Genomic DNA, 13871 nt, shown 5'->3' with positions numbered 1-13871 from the left:
CTTGTTTTTATCTAAATTTGTATTAACACAACAAGATTGAACAGAAAAATTTATCACACCCCTCACATGGATTACAAGATCCTACTACACAACTTTATACTCCATGTGGTTGTCAAAGTCATGAACAGAACATAGATATACTTGCCTAATCTAAACAAGAGGGTTTTTTTTTTTATATGTAGCTTAATTTCCAATCATTATTCTCTTAGTGTTAAAGGCTTCAATTCAGAATGGTGCTTGTTATAGATCAATTATTTTCAAAATGATTTATAACCTATAACCCTTTAATAGTAATATATGACCCTATATAGACTCTGGTGGACATTTTAAGACAAATTTTAGAAACTTATGATTTTGAAATGTGATGGGACTATTTTGTTTGTTACTAGTAATTATATTAAATAGGAAATGACAAAAGGTAAGAATTACTAATTTTTAGATGAACGTAGAGCTTATCTTCCTCACAGTCTCCTACCCGACTTGGTGCTCCCTGAAGGAAAGCTACCTGAAACAGCTGCACTTCCCATAAGCCCTCTTGATATTCTTTACTATTAGGAGCATTTACAGATGTTGAAGCTGGGGAGTATAGAATTAGGGGAATATGTAACATAATTCATGACACAGTAAAAGGAGAGTGTCTGGGTTTAAGCACAAGTCTACAGAAATTAAAGTAAGGTTTTTATACACTCCTCTTTTATTTTGTATTTCTTTTCTTAGTTTATTTATATCTTTGAGATTTTTTTAATAAATATATTTACACCATTTCTTCTCTTTATCTTCGTTCAAGTCCTCCTATCTTCTTTTTCACAGCCCCATACTGCGAGGCCACCCTTAATCCCTCTAGAGTTTCATTGCAACATTTGCAAGCAGGTGTACTATGACCTATGGCTTTATATTATGTGCAGGCCTTTGTCTATCCTGCTTGAGTTTGAATAAACCTTGTGTACAAAATGAATATGTTTTATAGTAAATTCATAGAAATCACTAGCCATTTTTCTTAGAATTGTATTTACAAGACAAGGTTACATTTGTATTTATTTTAAATAAATTTATTTATTTTTATTTTAAATGTTTGTCTATGTGCATGCATGTGTACTGGTGTATCCTTGGATTTAAACCACCATGTGTATGGTAGGAAGTACACTACGGCTTCTGGAGTAGCATTGAGTGCTTGAAGTATCCTCTTTAAGTACTTCTTCACTTCCACACAAGTTTTCAAATTGACAAATAACTAAGTCTCAAGAGTCTCAATTATATTCAAGTAGTTTTTCATGGTGGTGTAAAAACTGAATTTCTTAAAGGAGAAATGTGAATTAGTTTTTCACTTCAGCTATATGGTTTTCAGTAATTTCCATATGGTGCTGATTGGTCTATCTTCACTCTGTTGCCATTTTCAATATGCCTTGTTCACATATGAGCAAAGGAAGAAGGTTCTCTAAGTTTTAAAGAGAGATCCAGACTACAAAAAGACCAATTGGTTCTCACTGAAAACACACACACACACACACACACACATACACACACACAAAAAAACTCAACACAACACAAACAGAACAAAATACATGTTAAACATCTTTTGTTGTTTAAATTTTTATTTATATTTTTTATTAAAATCATAATAATAGACTATGTCCCATATTATACACTAGGACTCTGTCCTGAGCAGTTACTTCTTTAAATTAGTTTAACTAGATGTCATGACAACATAATTTTTCTTTAATTTCTTTTTTTAAAGATTTATCTATTTATTATACATAAGTACACTGTAGCTCTCTTCAGACACACCAGAAGAGGGTATAACATTTCATTATAAATGTGGTTGCTGAGATTTTAACTCAGGACCTCTGCAAGAGCAGTCAATTCTGTTAACCACTGAGCCATCTCTCCAGCCTGACAACATAATTTTTCTAAAGTGATGAAATATAAGTACAGTTTTAACTCTTTAATAGTTGTAACATATGTAATAGCAAACTTTGTTCCACATCGCTTTTTCTTTCATAAAGTTTACATTGGCTCATTTTAAGTTCTATTCCACTTCAGAGTTTGAAAGACAGTTAAAAACAGTCTGCATTTTTCTGTGCACCCTGCGGTGCTTTTGTTTCTTCTTCCTTTGGATGATAAGATTCTCTGCTCCATTTAGTTTTGCATATTCTCTGGCACTGTCTCATTAAATGTTGATGAGAGATACAATTAATAAACTACGAAATTTTGTATAACAGGTATATGATTTTAAATGACTTTCAATGTTGCTTTTCAAAAACTCCTTTGAGAATTATGAAATTTGAAGCTTCAAAGATAAATTATTCTCATTTTCTAGCACATACAGAGAGGTTCTGCAAGAACATTTGAAATGTGATAAAGTATTAAATAATTTGTTTCTCTTTGACCTGATATGGAACTATGCTATTTAAAAAACTCTAATATTCTGTTTCAAGGCTAATAGAAGTCAGTGAAGATAATTCTGCCAAAGGAAGGACCATTTTGTTGAAGCTGGTATTACACATTGTATGAAACAACACAATTTTCTTCATTGCAGATTTACATGAACAGATTTTACTTCCCCTCTCGTCTTATGAATCATGCAAAATCAGACCGTTGTCACCGAGTTCATACTCCTGGGACTTTCACAAAACCCAAAAGTTGAGAAGCTCTTATTTGTTATATTTTTATTACTCTATCTTGCAACGATCGGGGGAAACATGACGATTGTAGTGACCATTGTTTGGAGTCCTGCACTGCTGGGCTCCCCCATGTACTTCTTCTTGGCATTCCTGTCCTTATTGGATGCATGTGTATCCTCTATTGTCACCCCCAAGATGATTATAGATTTATTCTATAAGAGAAAGACCATCTCCTTTGAATGTTGCATCACACAAGTGTTTTCTGTCCACTTCTTCAGTGCCGTGGAGGTGATCATCCTGGCAGCTATGGCTTATGATAGATATGTGGCCATTTGTAAGCCTTTGCACTATTCCTCCATTATGAACAGGAGGCTGTGTGGCGTCCTGGTGGGAGTAGCCTGGGCAGGGGGATTTTTGCATTCTATCATACAGATTATATTCACTTTGCAGCTGCCTTTCTGTGGCCCTAACTTTATTGATCATTTCATATGTGACTTGTTCCCATTACTGAAGCTTGCCTGCACTGACACACACATATTTGTCATTTTGGTATTTGCTAACAGTGGTTCTATCTGCATCATTATCTTTTCCTTTTTGCTTGTTTCCTATGGTGTCATCTTGTTCTCTTTGAGAACCCACAGTTCTGAAGGGAGACGTAAAGCTCTCTCTACCTGTGGGTCCCACATTACTGTTGTGGTTTTGTTCTTTGTTCCATGCATACTAATATATGCACGACCTACATCGCCATTCTCTTTGGAGAAAAATGTATTTATATTTGCTGATGTCTTGACACCATTGCTCAATCCTATGGTTTACACTTTCAGGAATAAGGAAATGAAGAATGCCATCAGGAAAATGTGGAGAAGTTTATTGGTGGCTCCTGACATAATAAAATGATTAATGCCTTAGGCCAGGGAGATAGCTCTGTGGAAGAAGCAAAGTCAACACTCTGTAACTATAAGAAACTTTTCTGCATCCCCTTTGCCTATGTCTATAGTCAAGTATGGCAGTGTGCTTTTAACCTAGTGCTGGTATTTCTGAGGCAAGTGAAATGCAGTTGAACTTTGGACAGCTAGTCTATCAGAGATCTAGAAAGTTCTGGGTGCATCCATAGACCTTGTCTCTAAAAACTAAGACAATATGAAACAAATAAAGATACTCAATTCCATTTTCTTGGTCTACATGAAAATTAATGGACACTGGCAGTGCATTCATTGCACACATACACACACACACACACACACACACACACACACACACTCACACAGAGACAGAGACAGAGAGACAGAGGAGTGAGACAGAGAACATATATGCATAAGCACACAATCAAACAAGCTAAAAATATATTTAGATACACTATAAAAAGAATACAGAAAGATTATAAAAGTCAGAAAACTATCACACTTGCTGCTAGATTTTGTCTTCTCAGCATGACTGTTCGGTACAGCCATGCAATATCAGCCATAGGGTTGACTAAAAGACCTTGAGTAATGACAACACCAGTTAATTTTGTATATCAATGTGGATGGGACACCTTCACAAGCTTACACCTCTAGCTAAAATGTGACAGTCAGTCAATGTCTGCTGAGAGTTCAAAAACAATTTTTTTTCCAGGAAAAATTGTCTTGTAGTTAGAAAAACTGTCTAAACCCAATGTTCAGTTTTAATACATGAATTTATGGATAACAGTTAATGGACTCATTAAGTGAATACACACACACACACACACACACACACACACACACACACACACACATATATATATATATATATATATATATATATATATATGGGGTATCTATCATGATATATATATGTATATATATAATATTAATGAATTAAAAGAATTGAAAAAGAAATGAGTTCATGAACTTGAGATGGAGAGGAGGGAAGAGTTTGATTGAGAAAATGACATAAATGCAGCACCCATGTAAAAATTCTCAAAATTAAATTTAAAAATGAATAAAAACAATATTTGTTCAGACATGCACTTTCTAATTTATTCATATATAAATTAGATTATTTTAAGAAACTGAATTAATATTAGGATTGAAAACTTTGCCTTGCTGTCACACTTCTTGTGAATCGACTGCTATATGAAAATTAAAGTTGCTATATGAAAATTAAAGACATTTATATTTTATACTCATAATTATAACAAAACATTGGAAGATATTAGAATGTTTTCATTCACACTGTTTCTTAAAATGTCAAAAAAGTATGTATTCAAAATTATGGAAAGAAAAGTACTGAAACAAAACCAAAATGGGTTTCTAAGTATTATTGTGTGGTTTCAGAACAGAGAAATATAAAGAGATAGGTGTTTTGGTGCTATTTGACTTTGTTTTTTCATTAGATTCTGAAAAAGCATTTGACAAAATTCAATATCCCTTCTTGTTAAAAGTCTTGGAAAGATCAAGAATTTAAGGCCTATACGTAAACATAGTAAAAATAGTAAAAATTTATTTTACAGCAAACTTGTAGCCAACATAAAAACTAAATAGAAAGAAACTTGAAGCAATCCCACTAAAATCAGGGGCTGGACAAGGCTGCCCACTCTCTCCATATCTATTCAATATAGTTCTTGAAGACCTAGCTAGAGCAATTAGACAACAAAGGAGGTCAAAGGGATACAAATTGGAGAGGAAAAAGTCAAAATATCACTATTTGCAGATGATATGATTGTATACTTAAGTGATCCCAAAAATTCCACCAGAGAAATCCTAAACCTGATAAACAACTTCAGCAAAGTGGCTGGATATAAAATTAACTCAAACAAATCAGTAGCCACCCACCCATCTCCAAAAGTTTAACCCAGCATTGTTCCTGTCTAAAGGAAATACAGGGACAAAGAGTGGAACACAGACTAAAGGAAAGGCTATCCAGAGACTCCCCCACCTGAGGAATCATCCCACATGAAGACACAAACCCAGACACTATTGTGGATGCCAAGAAGTGCTTGCTGACAGGAGCCTGATATAGCTGTCTTCTGAAATGCTCTGCCAGATCCTGACCAATACAGACACAGATGCTTGCAGCCAACCATTGGACTGTGCATAGGAACCCCAAGTGGAGGAGTTAAGGGAAGGACTGAAAGAACTGAAGGGCCTTATATGGCTTCAATGGGAGGGGTGGCAGTTGGTCTTGTGAAGACCTGATGCTCCAGTGTAGAGGAATGCTAGGGCAGTGAGGTAGGAGTGGGTGGGTGAGTGCGGGAGTACCCTTATAGAATTAGGGCAAGGGGCGAATAGGATATAGGGTTTGCAGAGAGAAAACCTGTAAAGTAGATAACATTTGAAATGCAAATAAATAAAATATCCAATTTTAAAAAGAAGATACATTTATTCAATGTACAAATTGAGTCACATTTTGAATTTTTTTTATAGATAAATTATAATTTGCCTTTTAGATTATCAGGCAAAGAGCCTATGGTTAATCAGGTCAGAGGACCTAGAAAAGAATCTAATATGTTTAGTCTGCTAAAGTCACACAGTATTTAACTGATTTCTAATTACTTACTCTTATACCTAAGCTAAGGTACCACTCAACTCTAATCAGAGTAGCTTCTACTCACAGTAGATGGTGATCAACATATAGACTCACTACTAGCCAACTGCATAGAATAAGAAAATGAAAAAAAATATCAGTTCTAAGGGAAATATTTACCATAACCCTCCCTCCAAAGGCTCAACAATCATTGTAGAAGAGGGAACCAGGAAGATTATAGAAGCTAGAAATTCTGGATGTCTACAAAAAAAAAAGTATTATTTGGATATAGTGTGATAACTGCATATATTAAATGAGCATGTCTATGTCAGTATTAACAAGACCTGTGCAAGCCAGATAAAACACCAGTATGGACAAAGAAGTTTGAAATGAAGTTCTAGTCCTATTCAAGGGACTATTAGCAACCTTTAATTGTTAGGAAAGGAATGGTTAGTTTTTTTCTAAAATAATAATGTAAATAAATTTACATTATAAGCTGACCATGTCCCAATAGATGGTTACATAACTATTGAATGTAGAATTGGTAAAGATCTTTTCCCAATCTGTAGGTGGCCATTTTGTCCTAGTAACAGTATCCTTTGTCTTACAGGAGCTTTGCAATTTTATGACGTCCCATTTGTTGATTGTTGATCTTAGAGCATAAGCCTTTGGTGTTCTATTCAGGAAATTTTCCCCTGTGCCCATGTGTTCAAGGCATTTCCCCCACTTTCTCTTCTATTAGATTCAGTGTATCTGGTTTTATGAGGAAGTCCTTGATCCACTTGTACTTGAGCATTGTACAAAGAGATAAGAATGGATCAATTTGCATTCTTCTACATGCTGACTGCCAACCTAACCAGCACCATTTGTTGAAAATTCTGTCTCTTTTCCCCTCGATAGTTTTAACACCTTTTTCAAAGATCAAGTGACCATAGGTGTGTGGGTTCATTTCTTGGTCTTCAATTCTATTCCATTGTTCTACCTTCCTGTCACTGTACCAAAACCATCCCATTTTTATCGCAGTTTGCTCTGTAGTACAGCTTGAGGTCAGGGATAGTAATTCCCCCAGATGTTCTTTTACTGTTGAGAATAGTTTTTGTTATCCTAGGTTTTTTGCTATTCCAAATGAATTTGCAAATTGCTCTTTCCAAGTCAGTGAAGAATTTAGTTAGAATTTAGATGGGGATTGCAATGAATCTGTAGATTGCTTTTGGCAAGAAAGCCATTTTTACTATATTAATCCTGTCAATCCATGAGCATGGGAGAGCTTTTATCTTCTGAGATCTTCGATTTCCTTCTTCATAGACTTGAAGTTCTTGTCATACAGATCTTTTATTGGCTTAGTTACAATCACACCAAGGTATTTTATATTATTTGTGACTATTTTGAGTGGTGTTGTTTCCCTAATTTCTTTCTCAGTCTTTTGTGTAGAGGAAGGCCACTGATTTGCTTGAGTTAATTCTTCATTGCTGTTGATGGGATTGCAAGCTGGTACAACCACTCTGGAAATGAGTTTCCTCAGGAAATTGGACATAGTACTATCTGAGGACCCAGCTATACCACTCCTGGGCATATACCCAGAAGATGCTCCAACATTTAATAAGGACACATGCTCTATTATGTTTATAGCAGCCTTATTTATAATAGCCAGAAACTGGAAACAACCCAGATGTCCCTCAACAGAGGGATGGATACAGAAAATGTGGTACATTTACACAATGGAGTACTCTCAACTATTAAAAACAATGAATTTATGAAATTTTTAGGGAAATAAATGGATCTGGAGAATATTATCCTGAGTGAGGTAACCCAATCACAAAAGAACACACATGGTATAAACTCACTGATAAGTGGATATTAGCCCAGAAGCTCAGAATACCCCAAATTCAATCCACAAACCACAAGAAACTCAAGAAGAAGGAAGGCCAAAGTGTGGATACTTCATTCCTTCTTAGAAGGGGGAACAAAATACCCATGGAGGGAGTTGCAGAGACAAACTATGGAGCAGAGACTGAAGGAAGGACAATTCAGAGACTGCCCCACCTGGGAATCCTTCCCATATTCAATCACCAAACCCAGACACTATTGTGGATGCCATCAAGTGCTGGCTGACAGGAGCCTGATATAGCTATCTCCTGAGAGGCTCTGCCAGTGCCAGGCTTATACAGAAGTAGAGGCTCACAGTCATCCATTGGACTGAGCACAGGGTCCCCAATGAATAAGCTAGAGAAAGGAACCAAGGAACTGAAGGGTTTATAGCCCCTTAGGAAGAACAACAATATGAACTAACTCATATCCTTAGAACTCCCAGGGACTAAACCACCAACCAAAGAGTACACATGGAATGACTCATGGCTCCAGTTGCATATGAAGCAACGGATGGTCTAGTTGGCCATCAATGGGAGGAGGGGCCCATGGTCCTGTGAAGGTTCTATGCCCCAGGGTAGAGGAATGCCAGGGCCAGAAAGCAAGAGGAGGGTTGGAGTTGGGGGAGGGAGGGAACAGGCCTTTTTTTTTTTCCTGAGGGGAAACTGGGAAAGGATATATCATTTGAAATGTAAATAAAGGAAATATCTAATAATAATAATAAAAGAGATGCCCATCCAGGTATAAAAGGCCTACAGAAAACCAAATAGGACCAGTATGAAACTCTGTACAACAAATTATAGCCAAAAAATTAAAGACACTCTCTTATGCAAGAAGAATAAAAGTTGTAAGAGATAAAATTCATATTGTTAATGAACTCTTGATAATAACACTTGACAATTCAACAGAAACCTACAAAGTTAGCAGGGTGTGAAGGATTCATTTGAAGTTCTAAAAGATCACAGCTGTCAATTTGGAGCACCCTATTTAGAAAAACTCTCCACTAAAACTGAAGTAGGAATCAAGATTTTTCATGATAAAACAGATAAACTTATGATCTCTAAGTATAGAATGTTGAAAGGAATATTTAATCAGAAGAACAGGATAACCACACCAAATATATCAAAAGAAATACTATCAAGATACATACTATCAAAAACAAACAAACAAAGTCAAGTAAACCAAAACAGGAAGGCATATTAGAAGAGATAACTAGCACTTCAAACTTTTGAAGAAAATTGTGAAACCTAACTTTCTAGAAGATTCTTAAAACATACATATAACAGGATTTAAGTGGAGTTACCCTATACTGAACATTTGTGGTGAGATTGTTATTAACCTAACAGAGCTGTTACACACGTAAACTCAAAGCTATGATTACATGCATAACATCTGCTAAAGATCAAACCAGTCAGTCCCCCAGCATGCTAAAGGAGATGATCATGAGTTTCCATCTTTAACTGGGGTGCTATTGACATTGAATGCAATAGTGTGTGAGGGAGTCAGCTTTCTTTAGGGATGTGGTTTCTCAAAGACTAAGTATGTCCCCAGAAGATGGTCATACACACTTACATATCCACAATATAAAATGTACTCACTGGGTTGATAAAAAAGATCACATGAAGGTGCAAGAAAGATGCAGGTCATGGGGGATAAAGTAGAAATTAAAGGGCACATATTTTATCAAGCACATATGCATGTATAAATAATCAAATAGTATAAAATTAAACCTACACTTAAATAAAAACAACAAAAGGAATGAAATGATTCAAAAATATTGACATCAACATCAGATTAAAATACTCATTTGCTCAAAATCATTTTGTCATTTTCTTTTTCATACATACATTTTTTTCTTTGAAAATTTCGCACACATACGTAATGAAAACTGGCCCTCTTGTCTCTGCTACACACTCTTTTATTTCCCAGTTCCTATCTCTATCATGGGTGGGATCTTAACTCGTTCTCACAGTCTGCATTTTACTCTCTCACATCTCCTGAGTATTTCTTCCTTTCTGGCTATTGTTTAGGGTATTATTATATTTACTCTTTATCTGCTGACTTTGTATTTCTAATGTGTGTAACATCTTGTTTCATAGGAACTCACATTTGAGAGCTCCTGAGGAAAGTCCTTTCGGCTGGTTAGTAATCCTGGCAGAAGGTGCCATGTAGGCTTTTAGAGGAGAAGAGACATCAAATGTCATCCTTAGCTGTGGAGTTTATGTTCTAGAACATGGAGGTTTCAGGAAAGCTATGCCTATTGGTTCAATCATGCCATATCAGCTTGGAGGGTAATTAGTCACTGTCATATTGAAGATAAATAATGTGGTACACAAGGTAATACATAGTTGGTAATATAAAGTTGGTCAAATGTTTATGGACTGTGATGCCTAGGCCTTTATGGAGAAAATGCTACTATTCTTCTTCTAAATGAATAATGCCTTTTAAATATGCATATTTATATTTCTCAACTATTGTCAGGATTTGGCAGATAAGGTTCTTTTTGCTGTGTGTGAGCATTAATGCAGGAAATTTTTAATTAAGTGTTGGGAATGAATAAATGTTCAATGCTCCTACCTAAATGGGATATCTATATCAACGTTTCATAGACCGAGAAATTGCTCAAAATAGAAAAAAATATAGAATATACATCCTAAGGGTTTGGTAAATGTGCTATGATGCAGTGTCTGCTTTATGTGATGTGGCTGTTTTAACCATGAACAAGCGACATGTGGTTGTGGACACCCACAAAACACTGGCACAAGGTTTATTATTTAATATTCTGTTATGAATAGGGAAAACACTCAGGAGTTTTTACCAATTTAATGGTGGTAGGTAAAGCTATCTATAGAAGTGTAGCTCCCAGTAAGTTTTTCAATGGTTCAGTCATAGCTTTCTATCCATGCTCATATGAGCAAATATAATTAAACTCATTGGCCAATAAAAAGATATAAATATAGGAGGAGGTACTTGAAATGTCCATCTCCAGGACAGTAAGAGGAGACATTATGTAGTCAATATGATCATAATAAAATGTGTACATATATGAAATAGTCAAAGTTAATAAAAAAGCAAAAATTCTTACAGGAAATAAAAGTATTTCTATTAGTATTGTTTTGTATATATGATTTTTATTCTTTAAAGAAAAATATTTGAAAATACTTATAAAAATTATGAACATTTTCCTGACATTGATTTTAACAATTCCTTGTGACAGAAAGAAATTTTGTCAAATACTGCACAGAGACATTGAACTCCATCCATCATAGAGTTGTCTTTGTTATCTGAAAGAGACAGTACATAAGAGTACTGGCAAACATAACCTTAATAATTTTTTTAAAACTCATAACATAAGTTTGAATGGCCAAAAAGCATTATGAATGCTGTTATACATATAAACATGTACAAAAGTTTGTCTTAGAATCTCACGAGGTTAGGCATTTTTTAAAAACCCAAGGGGTCAGAGAATCACTCTCACATTCATGATGTCTGGTTACAGTGAAGGAAGAATTTTGGATTCTTCATTTGTGTTTTGCTGTAATAACCACATAAATACAGCACTTCAAAAGCAGAGGTGACATCCTCCAAGCTCACTGCCAGAGCTGCCCTCCTGATGCCTCTGAGATGTGGAAGGAAGTGCTGGAACAAGTGGAGAATCTTAGCCACGACTGATGGTTACTGTATCATAGGGAATAGGTGACATATACCTTCAGAGCTGTTATAGAACTGACACATGGTGAAGCTCAGAGGGCATACCTTCATATTTTCAGAGATGAGTCTAAGTTATGGTATTAATTTATTATTTAAAATTAAAATATAACTTTTTGGGGGCTTTTGTTGATGTTTAATTTTAAGTAATTTTATAGTAACAAGGTATTTGCTATCAATGTAGGGTATAATATTTACTATTTCCTTCATTATAATCAGAATACTTTATAATGTGATGATAAGAACTTTACTTTCTTTTGACTGATTCAACAGTTCAGCATTGGGTTAGATAGGCACTGCTTAAAATAATGGTGGCATCAAAAGTGACAAGTTATTTTTGAGTTATAGTTTACAGAATCTGACTTAAAAACAGTGAATTTGGCTGGGTGTGGTGGCACAAGATTGTAACACCATGAGCCCAGGTGAAAGATAAAGGCTTAGGACCTAAGCCATTCCAAGCGAGGGTGATGTGTCCAACTGGACCATAAAACCTGAGATTTGATAGTTTGTTCAATTACATTACTATTTACAAAGAAAGCTGTTTTGTTAACTATTTTGCAAATATATTTTAATAATTATTTGAAACTTTCATGTATATAATAGATTGTGTTCAGGTACATCGCCATCTTATTTTTCCTAGGTCCTCCCAAAGCTGAGTAACAACAATGTTTAAATTTGTGCTTAATATTCTATTTGCTCTCATTTTAGATCCACACAAATAGCAAAGAAACAAATAAAATACCTCCGTGAAAAATTAAAAGGTAAAAGTATCTATTTCCCTGAATGTCAAGTATAACAAGAAATAACTAAGATAAGTTATTAAGTAATAGATGACATAAAAATAAAGTTCTGCAGAGTAATTTGGGGAGCAGTCCATTGTGTGTGGTTTGGGAAGGAGAGAGGCACTTTTAAGGAAACAATGGAAACCTGGAAATACCAAGGAATGAGTGACATCATTCTCCAAGAAGTATTCCAATGGGAAGAAAATTGGGGCTGAAGCAAGAGCTGTTTTTCCTCTTTGCATGTATGAATGAATGCATTTACTTACGTTTTGTTGTAAATGTGTCACCAGTTTTTCCTTTATGTAGTAAATACATCAGGAGTAGTATTATAGGGTGATAATGTAAATAATTTTAATTTTATAAGACTATTGAAAAGCTACCCATGTCAAATTTAGGACCAATGGTTAGGCTCAGAAACAATATATGAAATACAGTTGTTTCATATCTGCTCTAGCTGTTTTTCATGTCTTTCTACTTCTCCTTTGAAAAAGAAACATCTTTTGACTCTATGTGAGTATGTGTCTTTGTCTAGTTCTACGTAGCTTAAAAACTTATGTTATACTCTGCATTTTGATGTCTAGATTCCCTGCTTTAAGTTAACTGTAGAAATGAATTCGCAGTGTGTTGCTTCTTAAGAACATTGGTTCAACTACCTGGGACTCTTTCAATTTTCAAATACATTTTAAATTTATGTTGTCAAAGAGAGAGAGAGAGAGAGAGAGAGAGAGAGAGCAGAAGGTTTTGAGCTATCACTTAGTGAGCTTCACTTGACATTGCCTCAGTGCTTTACTAAGAGTTTATTTGGTGTGAATATGAAATTAACAAGAATATATTCATTTTAGCTAAAGAGTTTTTATGCATAATTAGCTTATTTTTCAGCTATTAGTCATGTTATTTTATAGAAATATATCTAGGCTACGGCTACTGTTTAGGCTTATCATCTCTTAAATTATAAAAAGATCGGAACTCATGATCACAAACCATAGTGACTATGCTGTACTGTCCATTATTGACTTCATGAATAATTTAGAAAACTGCTTCCAGGCAAATAACGTCAGTTTAATCAGAACTAATGAGAATCTTAAGTAAACATAGAAAATTCAGCTAACATTTACTTAATTTTAAGTTAACATTAGCCTTTGTTTCCCTTAGAAGATTTGACTCAGTTTGATTGCTTGATCTTTTTGTTTTGTTGCAGAAGATGGAAATTAAAAGCTGAATATCGTTGAGGGAGGACGAAAGCATCCCCATTTCATCGTTGGGTAAGAACATTAGACCATGCTATGTATTGAAATTATCATGTTTTACTACAACCCATAAAAACAAGTGTTTTGCCTTGTGAAAATATATACAGAAAAAAACTAACAGTGTTGGCTATGGTAAAAGCGAGAATTTAATGTACAATATT

At 34.9% G+C, this 13871-nt stretch overlaps 1 protein-coding gene across 1 annotated transcript; it reads left to right on the top strand.

The window, feature by feature from the left end:
- Window positions 1-2542: 2542 nt before the first annotated feature.
- LOC116092187 (olfactory receptor 4C15-like) lies at window positions 2543-3518 on the top strand. Its single transcript, XM_031373536.1, has one exon. It carries the CDS (start codon window positions 2580-2582, stop codon window positions 3516-3518), a length of 939 nt encoding a protein of 312 aa, XP_031229396.1. The 5' UTR covers window positions 2543-2579.
- The last annotated feature ends 10353 nt before the right edge of the window (window positions 3519-13871 follow it).

This window comes from Mastomys coucha, unplaced genomic scaffold, assembly GCF_008632895.1.
Source record: "Mastomys coucha isolate ucsf_1 unplaced genomic scaffold, UCSF_Mcou_1 pScaffold15, whole genome shotgun sequence".
NCBI lineage: Eukaryota > Metazoa > Chordata > Mammalia > Rodentia > Muridae > Mastomys > Mastomys coucha.
The sequence above is the reverse complement of the archived record's forward strand: the minus strand, read 5'-3'. Positions and strand labels throughout refer to the sequence as shown.